Source organism: Haliotis cracherodii, unplaced genomic scaffold, assembly GCF_022045235.1.
Source record: "Haliotis cracherodii isolate W230 unplaced genomic scaffold, xgHalCrac1.p SCAF_2, whole genome shotgun sequence".
Taxonomy (NCBI): Eukaryota; Metazoa; Mollusca; class Gastropoda; order Lepetellida; family Haliotidae; genus Haliotis; species Haliotis cracherodii.
The window spans coordinates 370,555-382,566 of record NW_027266275.1 but is presented as its reverse complement, the minus strand read 5'-3'; the positions used below and the strand labels follow the sequence as shown (position 1 = coordinate 382,566).

The 12,012-nt window shown below is 43.2% G+C and overlaps 1 protein-coding gene across 6 annotated transcripts in view; it reads left to right on the top strand.

Moving 5' to 3' along the window:
* The window catches only part of LOC139469345 (BAI1-associated protein 3-like), a 237,175-nt gene extending 225,450 nt beyond the window's left edge, over positions 1 to 11,725 (top strand). For 5 of the 6 annotated variants that reach the window (XM_071251489.1, XM_071251487.1, XM_071251488.1 and 2 more), the window contains 2 exons: positions 2,265 to 2,467; positions 2,933 to 11,725. In XM_071251489.1, coding sequence (XP_071107590.1) covers positions 2,265 to 2,467; positions 2,933 to 3,030 — 301 coding nt within the window. In that variant the 3' untranslated portion in view covers positions 3,031 to 11,725. The remainder of the gene's footprint in view (positions 1 to 2,264; positions 2,468 to 2,932) is intronic. The other variant, XR_011653725.1, reaches the window with a different exon arrangement.
* Positions 11,726 to 12,012: the final 287 nt, after the last annotated feature.

The window sequence follows — 12,012 nt, the reverse complement described above, 5'->3', positions numbered from 1 at the left end:
TCAACCACAGGGTTCACAGGGGATTGGCCTTGCGTGGAGCTTGAACTAGTCCACTCAGCAAACGGGGTTACAGTTTACTGCACAGGACGACATAATGTCACGTGTCAAGAATTACGACTGTAAACATCGTCGACCGTAATCAGGTAAACCGACCTTATGGGATCCGTGCAGTGTATTTGTACAGACTGGCTTGCATGATTGCTTATGCATAACACTGCAACCACTCGACCTGTTGCTGTACATCAATGACTCAATCCCGAGTCTCAGTCTTCGCCCGAGACAAGACAGCTCTCAAGATCCTGGCTAGGGTGTCACAGCCAGCCTTCGCTGAGGCGACCCAGCCTGGCTCATACCAGCTGCGACGCAACACCCTCCAGCCCCAGTGGCGCGGCACCACCTCATCCTCTCGGGGTAGAGGAAAAGGCAGGGCATCGGGCGGTTAACAGTCCCACCATGGCCACTCCAAGGGAGGTAACGCCGACTGCAGGGACTGGGACTGGGACTTCCATCCCCAGCCGTCCAAGTTGTGGACACTCCAGTACGTGGGAGACTGGGTGGTTGCTGGCATTCGACTTCGCTCCGATTGTTTCACCTGGTGGATCATCTGGGCTTTCAGTTCAAGGTCCAACACATCCCGGGCTGCCGAAACATAATAACGGATGCCCTATCTCGGCCAGACAAAGTGGCTTCCACAGAGTGGAAACTTCACCCAGATGCCTTCGCTCTTGTTTGTCGAGACCATGGTCTCCTCAACATAGACCTATTCGCCACCAGCCAGAACTACCAGATCCACGGCCTACATATCTCAAGTGCCGAATCCACTGGCTTGGGCAGTGAACTTGAGCCACTCGAAACGTCATTCTACAACCTGACGAAAAAGATGGTCTTCCTACTGGCATTCGCCACAGTCAGTGAGTTACACGCCCTAGACGTCACACGGGTCCGCTTTGAGCAGGGAGCACACGGAGCCGTACATCTGGGCCTGTGCTGGGACTTCATTGCAAAGAATCAGCTCCCAGGCCAGCCTGATAGATCGTTCCTCATCCCCCCTCTTTCATCGATTGTGGGCGCGGAAGATGAACCAGAGCTCCGTCTATGTCCGGTTAGAGCGCTTCGTTGCTACATCCGACGATCCAAAGAACGCCGTAGACAACGACGATGCCTCTTCTTACCGGTATCTGCAACCTCGCGAGCGGAAGTCAGCTGCAACATGATCGCCATCTGGCTACGAGCCATCATCCTCCAGGCCTAGGAGGCAGCAGGATTGGACCCCCCACACTCCCAACAACCCGCACGAGATTCGGGCGGTCGCCTCCACCATGGCAACTACCTGCAAGACGTCGCTTTCGAGGACAGGCAAGGCGCGCACAGCTTTGGTCCGTTAGTAGGGGCCCAGCAGGTCACCACTACTACACATCACTGACCTCGCCTCCATGTCCAGAGCCGGCCTTTTGACCTCCCCTGGCGTAACCCCTGGACTAGAAGGTTCATGCCCCATTTGCATACGGCTTGGTGCTCCAGTCTTGACCTAACCGGACGTTATTGTAAGTCTGCGCATACTCATACCTGACTCTTCCCTTCAATGTAATGGTCATCCAGGGCGACCACAGGTCCGGTCATCCTTTGACGAAAACAAAGTTTCCTATACATGGAGTGGTCACCTGATGCCGACCACACAGCCGAAGACGGGCTAAGGGAATGGGAGGTTCCCACACATGGAGTGGTCACCCGATGCCGACCACACAGCCAAGGATTGGCTAGGGAACAGAGTCTGGAAATAACAGATGAAAGTCCACGTCAGAAGGTATGCCCACCTCTGGTTCCGTCCGACAAAGATGCATTAAGGAGTAATGCAGGATAAGTAAAAAATCTAGTAAAGTCCTAGATATTTTTTATATTTGTATACTTATCCTGCATTACTGTGTCTAAAGGGACCCGCCCGTCGCAGATCTACCTTCCCACGATGCCTTCCGATTTTTCGGACTACAGAGGAATGTGAGGATCCATGACATCACTTCCCTTGGTCATGTGGGAGCTACGTGATGGGCTTGCCTCTCAGCTAGTTGGAACAGCTTCTTCAAGCAAAGACCTTCACACAGCTCTTTTCTCTGTCAAGAAACAAGCAGTAATATGCATTAAGGAGTAATGCAGGATAAGTATACAAATATAAAAAATATGTAGGATTCTACTAGTATTATTATTATTATTATTATTATTACATGTATCATTATTATATTATTATTACTTCTCTTCCCCTGCTGCAGTGCCGTCAATCCTGGCCAGTGCCAGCACAAGGGGGCCACGCTGCTGTTTACTGTCATGGACCACGACCTGGTGTTCCAGAACGACTTTGCTGGCGAGGTGTACCTGGCGATGGAGGACGTCCCTGGGGTCAGTGGCGAGGAGGTCAAGGGCTATGATGCCCTCAGCATCATCTCCCTCCCTCTCATACAGCCAAAACACAAAGGTAGAATCCCCAGGGAAGATGCTACGCGTACAGTTCTCTGTTACCACGGTTACGTTGGAGCTGGCATCATTGTTTTATTTCTTACAGTGATAAGAAAGGAGAAAGCATCCAACCAGGGTTTTCCAGGATTTAAAAAAGGGGGTTCCGCTTTGGCATGGTCCACACAATAGCTGACCCAAAACATTACAAACACTATATGTAAACTATCATTGACTTTATGATTATTCCAGTTACAGAGAGGATTGTATATTTCAATGCTTATTGTTTCAATAAGGGATGTTCTATGTTGTTGTTTTAGTCTGAGGCGGTGAATGCACTGTATGTCTTAAAATGCATCTTTCTGTCTGCTCAAATGATTACATACAGCCCAAGTATTGTGCAGGGTCATAATGGGATAATGATATTGTATGATGCACCAGGTGAATATATGCTGTGGAAACACTAATGTCTGTTTACCGTCCACAGCTTATGGTGCCTTGCAGATCCTGGCAAAGCGGGTCTGGGACAAGGAGGCACAGGAATTCGTGAAGAAACGGAGCAAGGTGGAGGAACAGGCAGCCTGAAGGTCCAAGTCAGTCACATGACCTCGCTTTTGGAGTTGTACATCGGGGTCAGTCAGCTGCATGATGATGTGTCTGTGCTCCTGTTGAAGACTGTGCTTCTTTATACATATGTGTGCCTGTGTGACCCCTGGCGATGTGTTGCCAAGCTATCAGACAACAGCTGCCATGGAGACAAGACAGGAGGATTATAACTTCTACAGGCAGATCATTGAGATGAGATTTCATCTTGCGTGAAATAAGTGGGGGGAATATACAGCTGAAAGATATTTTGTATCAAAGACCAGTGTAATGGTCACTGTTAACTGCAAAAGTAAATGCATGTTTGGAATAATACGAAACATGATATACACAAAGTTATTGAGGAGTCGCGTGTGCGACTCACAGAGCTGCACAATTTGAATACTTCACTCACTGTGTAATATCCGCGTGAGAACTCTGTGTGATTGTGTTGGATTGTGTTCCCGTAAGACACTGTGTTTCCTCTACCCCCAAGACACTGTTTCCTCTACCCTCAATATACTGTGTTTCCTCTACCCACGAAACACCATGTTTCCTCTCCCCACAAGACACTGTGTTTCCTTTACCCTCAAGATACTGTGTTTCCTCTCCCCACAAGACACTGTGTTTCCTCTACTCACAAGACACCGTGTTTCCTCTCCTCACAAGACACTGTGTTTCCTCTACTCACAAGACACTGTGTTTCCTCTACTCACAAGACACTGTATTTCCTCTACCCACAAGACACTGTTTCCTCTCCCCACAAGACACTGTTTCCTCTACCCTCAAGATACTGTGTTTCCTCTACCCACAAGACGCCATGTTTCCTCTACCTACAAGACACTGTTTCCTCTACCCTCAAGATACTGTGTTTCCTCTACCCAAAAGACACTGTTTCCTCTACCCTCGAGACACAGTGTTTTCTCTACTCACAAGGCACTGTATTTCCTCTACCCACAAGACACTGTTTCCTCTACCCACAAGACACTGTTTCCTCTACCCTCGAGACACAGTTTTTTCTTTACTCACAAGACACTGTATTTCCTCTACCCACAAGGCACTGTGTTTCTTCTACCAACAAGACACTGTATTTCCTCTACCCACAAACATCATCCACAGCAGGGTGACAAGAATCTTCTGAAGTGCATATTAATTTCTTCTAAAACAATAGAAAACATGTTTATGCTTTTAGTAGATTCTTGGAGTAGAAGTAACAGTGAAAAGGAAGAAGTGAGGTATGCATGCTCACATGTTATCCCAGCGTACCACAGGTACATGTTACAGAACTAGGACAACTAGTGTCATGGTGACACTAACACAAGCAACAGGTGTCTGTGCAGCCATTGTTTCATGGTGACACTAACACAAGCAACAGGTGTCTGTGCAGCCATTCTTTCATGGTCACACTAACACAAGCAACAGGTGTCTGTGCAGCTATTGTTTCATGGTGACACTAACACAAGCAACAGGTGTCTGTGCAGCCATTGTTTCATGGTGACACTAACACAAGCAACAGGTGTCTGTGCAGCCATTGTTTCATGGTGACACTAACACAAGCAACAGGTGCCTGTGCAGCCATTCTTTCATGGTGACACTAACACAAGCAACAGGTGTCTGTGCAGCCATTGTTTCATGGTCACACTAACACAAGCAACAGGTGCCTGTGCAGCCATTCTTTCATGGTGACACTAACACAAGCAACAGGTGTCTGTGCAGCCATTGTTTCATGGTGACACTAACACAAGCAACAGGTGTCTGTGCAGCCATTGTTTCATGGTGACACTAACACAAGCAACAGGTGTCTGTGCAGCCATTGTTTCATGGTGACACTAACACAAGCAACAGGTGCCTGTGCAGCCATTCTTTCATGGTGACACTAACACAAGCAACAGGTGTCTGTGCAGCCATTGTTTCATGGTGACACTAACACAAGCAACAGGTGCCTGTGCAGCCATTGTTTCATGGTGACACTAACACAAGCAACAGGTGTCTGTGCAGCCATTGTTTCATGGTGACACTAACACAAGCAACAGGTGTCTGTGCAGCCATTGTTTCATGGTGACACTAACACAAGCAACAGGTGTCTGTGCAGCCATTGTTTCATGTTGACACTAACACAAGCAACAGGTGTCTGTGCAGCTATTGTTTCATCGTGACACTAACACAAGCAACAGGTGTATGTGCAGCCATTGTTTCATGGTGAGTGCATGTACCATATGCTTGATTTTAAGGGGTAGAGTATATATCACATGCTTGCTTCTGTCTCTGGTACAATATAGTTCTTGTATCTATCACAATGTACACCATCTTAGCTCACCTTTCTCTTGGCTCTTGTATGATTGTATCTCTCACAACTGCACTCTATTTTTGTGTTAATTTCTTGATACACACATCTGTATTCAAAGTTGACAGGTTATTGTTTCAGTACTATTTTGTGTAGGAAGCACAGTGATATCAAGCTAGTGTGTAGGAAGCATGGTTAAATGAAGCTTGTGTGTAGGAAGCACATCGACATCAAGCTAGTGTGTAAGAAGCATGGTGACATCAAGCTAGTGTGTAGGAAGCACGTCGACATCAAGCTAGTGTGTAAGAAGCATGGTGACATCAAGCTAGTGTGTAAATCTTCACAGTCTCATCAAGCTAGTGTGTAGGAAGCACGGTGACATCAAGCTTGTGTGTAGGAAGCACAGTGATATCAAGCTAGTGTGTAGGAAGCATGGTGAGATCAAGCTAGTGTGTAGGAAGCACAGTGATATCAAGCTAGTGTGTAGGAAGCATGGTTTAATGAAGCTATTATGTAGGAAGCATGGTGACATCAAGCTAGTGTGTAGGAAGCACAGTGAAATCAAGCTAGTGTGTATATCTTCACAGTTTCATCAAGCTAGTGTGCAGGAAGCATGGTGAGATCAAGCTAGTGTGTAGGAAGCACGGAGATATCAAGCTAGTGTGTAGGAAGCACGGTGACATCAAGCTAGTGTGTAGGAAGCATGGTGAGATCAAGCTAGTGTGTAGGAAGCACGGTGACATCAAGCTAGTGTGTAGGAAGCACGGTGACATCAAGCTAGTGTGTAGGAAGCACGGTGACATCAAGCTAGTGTGTAGGAAGCACGGTGACATCAAGCTAGTGTGTAGGAAGCACGGAGATATCAAGCTAGTGTGTAGGAAGCATGGTGAGATCAAGCTAGTGTGTAGGAAGCACGGTGACATCAAGCTAGTGTGTAGGAAGCACGGTGACATCAAGCTAGTGTGTAGGAAGCACGGAGATATCAAGCTAGTGTGTAGGAAGCATGGTGACATCAAGCTAGTGTGTAGGAAGCATGGTGACATCAAGCTAGTGTGTAGGAAGCACGGAGATATCAAGCTAGTGTGTAGGAAGCACAGTGATATCAAGCAAGTGTGTAAGAAGCACGGAGATATCAAGCTAGTGTGTAGGAAGCATGGTGAGATCAAGCTAGTGTGTAGGAAGCACGGTGACATCAAGCTAGTGTGTAGGAAGCACGGTGAGATCAAGCTAGGGTGTAGGAAGCATGGTGACATCAAGCTAGTGTGTAGGAAGCACGGTGATATCAAGCTAGTGTGTAGGAAGCACGGTGATATCAAGCTAGTGTGTAGGAAGCACGGTGACATCAAGCTTGTTTGTAGGAAGCACGGTGACATCAAGCTAGTGTGTAGGCAGCATGGTGACATCAAGCTAGTGTGTATATCTTCACAGTCTCATCAAGCTAGTGTGTAGGAAGCACGGTGATATCAAGCTTGTGTGTAGGAAGCATGGTGACATCAAGCTAGTGTGTAGGAAGCATGGTGACATCAAGCTAGTGTGTAGGAAGCATGGTGACATCAAGCTTGTGTGTAGGAAGCATGGTGAGATCAAGCTAGGGTGTAGGAAGCACAGTGATATCAAGCTAGTGTGTAGGAAGCATGGTGATATCAAGCTATTATGTAGGAAGCATGGTGACATCAAGCTAGTTTGTAGGAAGCATGTTGACGTCTCATAATTCTAATGCCCTTGCATCCAGTGTAAGGGACTGACATTCGATACACCATGGGGAGGTCTGGGATTTTTGCAAAAAAACATAAAATGTCTCTAAAAAATTACATTTTTGCAAGGCATTTTTCTTAAAAAAGAAGGATTAAGGCTTATAGTTCATTTAAAAACATATCTGATTTTGTAGCTGTAGCTGAAACAATATCTCATCTTGATACAACCCCCAACCCCACCCTCAATATCAAATGATCGATCCCCAACAGATCAGTCACTGCACATTCGGAGGTTGATGTTCAGCATTTTGTATCGTAGTGCTCAACACATTTTTGTATATTTATATTGAAGTCCTCACACAGATTGTATTGATATATCTATTGCTGTTATGTTTGACATGTTATTACATATTTATTGTTTGAAATTATCCTGTGTGTTTTGTATTTTCAGCTAGGGCAAACCAGTGAGAGCTGATTGATTCTCAAATGATTTTTATGACCAAAGTTCATATTTCCTTGTATAAAATTGAAATTGTGGGTATTGAAAGATCAACAGATCTGCATGTGGAGAGGTGGAAGTCTGTGTGTGCCACACCAGAGCACTGTCAGTGTTCTGCAAGGGATGTTGTGTGCATGAGGAATTCTTGCCTGAGAATGTCAAGTATCATACAGCCTTCAACAAACAAACCTGTATCAGTAATAGGAAAGAACCGATAATTTCTCAGGGATAATTACAGATGCCTTTCTTGAATACAATTCTTGACTAGAACTAGCTGTGACTTACGGTGACTCTGTTTCAATGAGAAGCTATGTTTCATACTCTTTTTAAAAAAACTTGTAGTGTTTAGTCTGGGGGGGGGGCTTTCCCTGTATAGGAATCTAAGGGTATAAAGTCCATCAAGGGCCTTCATCAAGTGGCCACAATCAAACACAGTAGCAGTGAAAAGAAATGGGTGTCCTTCAACGTATGTCAGTCATATCCGTATAACTATTGTGTAGTTGGAAAGAATGTATTGTATGTTTTAAACATTTACTTTGGCTGTTGTAACCTTTGTCATGGCTCAAAAGATCTCATTATATCCTAGTACATCTTATATCATTAAATCCTTGTATAACTTATATCATTATATTGTATTCACTGTACTCTGTATTATTGTGCAAGCATGTACCACAGTGCACTTTTTGTATACAAGCTCACAATACACACGTTGTCCACAAGCCTGCAATACAGACGTAGTATACAAGCCCACTATACACACATTGTGTACATGCCCGCAATACACACATTGTATGCAACTCTACAATACACTTGTATACAAGCCCACAATACACACATTGTATACAAGTCCACAATACACAGGTTGTATACAAGCCCACAATACACATATTGTATACAAGCCCGCAATACACATGTATATAAGCCCACTATACACACGTTGTATACATGCCCACAATACACAAGTTGTAAACATGCCCACAATACACACGTTGTATACAAGCCCACAATACACACATTGTATACAAGCCCACAATACACAAGTTTTATACAACTCTACAATACACATGTATACAAGCCCACAATACACAAGTTTTATACAACTCTACAATACACATGTATACATGCCCACAATACACAAGTTTTATACAACTCTACAATACACATTGTATACAAGCCCACAATACACATATTGTATACAAGCCCGCAATACACATGTATATAAGCCCACTATACACACGTTGTATACATGCCCACAATACACAAGTTGTAAACATGCCCACAATACACATGTATACAAGCCCACAATACACAGGTTGTATACAAGCCCACAATACACACATTGTATACTAGCCCACAATACACATGTATACAAGCCCATTATACACACGTTGTATACATGCCCACAATACACAAGTTATTAACATGCCCACAATACACACGTTGTATACAAGCCCACAATACACACGTTGTATACAAGCCCACAATACACACAAATACAAGCCCACTATACACACGGAGTATACATGCCAACAAGATACAAGTTGCATACATGTCCACTATACACATGTATACATGCCCACAATACACAAGTTGTATACATGCCAACAATACACAAGTTGTATACATTCCAACAATACACACGTATACAAGGCCACTATGCACACGTTGTATACATGCCCACAATACACACCTTGTATACAACTCTTCAATACACATGTATACAAGGCCACTATGCACACGTTGTATACATGCCCACAATACACACCTTGTATACAACTCTACAATACACATGTATACTAGCCCACAATACACAGGTTGTATACAAGTCCACAATACACAGGTTGTATACAACTCTTCAATACACATGTATACTAGCCCACAATACACAGGTTGTATACATGTCCACAATACACACATTGTATACAACTCTACAATACACATGTATACTAGCCCACAATACACAGGTTGTATACAAGCCCACAATACACACATTGTGTACAAGCCCACAATACACACATTGTATACAAGCCCACAATACACATGTATACAAGGCCACTATGCACACGTTGTATACATGCCCACAATACACACCTTGTATACAACTCTACAATACACATGTATACAAGCTCACAATACACACGTTGTATACAAGTCCACAATACACAAGTTGCATACATGTCCACAATACACGTTGTATACATGCCCACAATACACAAGTTTTATACAACTCTACAATACACATGTATACAAGCCCACAATACACACTTTGTATACAAGCCCACACTACACACATTGTATACAAGCCCGCAATACACATGTATATAAGCCCACTATACACACGTTGTATACATGCCCACAATACACAAGTTGTAAACATGCCCACAATACACACATTGTATACAAGCCCACAATACACACATTGTATACAAGCCCACAATACACAAGTTTTATACAACTCTACAATACACATGTATACATGCCCACAATACACACATTGTATACAACTCTACAATACACATGTATACAAGCCCACAATACACACGTTGTATACATGCCCACAATACACAAGTTGCATACATGTCCACAATACACATGTATACATGCCCAAAATACACAAGTTTTATACAACTCTACAATACACATGTATACAAGCCCACAATACACACATTGTATACAAGCCCACACTACACACATTGTATACAAGCCCGCAATACACATGTATACAAGCCCACTATACACACGTTGTATACATGCCCACAATACACAATTTGTAAACATGCCCACAATACACACGTTGAATACAAGCCCACAATACACACATTGTATACAAGCCCACAATACACAAGTTTTATACAACTCTACAATACACATGTATACAAGCCCACAATACACAAGTTTTATACAACTCTACAATACACATGTATACAAGCCCACAATACACATATTGTATACAAGCCCACACTACACACATTGTATACAAGCCCGCAATACACATGTATATAAGCCCACTATACACACGTTGTATACATGCCCACAATAAACAAGTTGTATACATGCCCACAATACACATGTATACATGCCCACAATACACAGGTTGTATACAAGCCCACAATACACACATTGTATACTAGCCCACAATACACATGTATACAAGCCCATTATACACACGTTGTATACATGCCCACAATACACACATTGTATACAAGCCCACAATACACACAAATACAAGCCCACTATACACACGGAGTATACATGCCAACAAGATACAAGTTGCATACATGTCCACTATACACATATATACATGCCCACAATACACAAGTTGTATACATGCCAACAATACACAAGTTGTATACATTCCAACAATACACACGTATATAAGCCCATAATACAACCATCGTATACAAGCCCACAATTCACTAGTTGTATACATGCCCACAATACACACGTTGTATACAAGCCCACAATGCACACATTGTATTCAAGCCCACAATTCACAATATGTATACACGCCCACAATAAACGCGTTGTATACAAGCTCACAATACACACATTGTGTATAAGCCCACAATACACACATGATATACAAGCCCACAATTCACAAGTTGTATACATGTCAACAATACACACATTGTGTACATATAAGCCCACAATACACACGTTGTATACAAGCCCACAATTCACAAGTTGTATACGTGTCCACAATACACATATATATATACAAGCTCACAATACACATATTGTATACAAGCCCACAATATTGTGTACAAGCCCAAAATACACATGTATACAGGCCCACAATGCACATGTAGACAACTCCTAAGTGCTCCTATTGTTGTATACAAATCCCTTGAGCTGTATCCACTCTGGTGTTGCATTGTGCCTCATTATGTCCTGTCCCCGCTGGATTGACCTCGACTTTGTCTGGACATCACACCATGTCTTACCAGAGTTGTGTGGACAGCCTTGTGTGTACAGTACATCACATACAGGTCAGTTGTGTCAGTGATATATAACAATTGTTATCAGAGATGTGATGCTAAACTGACTTCAAACTGATCATTTGTTTTCATATTATGACTTCCTTTCACCTTGGAGAAAGTTCCATCCCTTCTTTATGGAATACATAATGAACAAAAGGAACAGTTTCACTATTTGACCTTGTTATACCTTGTTCTTGATCATAGACCTTGCATTCATGTCTTGGAGCACATTAAATGTCTCTTCCCAATTTCAGATCTTGAAGAGTTGTTGTTTTTCTCTTCACTGAAGTTGCAGACGATTGAACTGAAATATTATTTACCACAAAAGACCAAGCGTCTATATTTAAAGTTAATTATTGCTGGGAGTAAAACTTTCACTCTAATGAAACGGATGTCTGGCATAACAAGAGTGAGAGAGTTAAGATGATGTGGCATCGGCAATGTTTAAGTCATATAATCTTCGTACATATTATTCTCCTGCCTATTGTCAAACTTGGATGTGTCGAATTACCGGTTGTTTCCAACTCA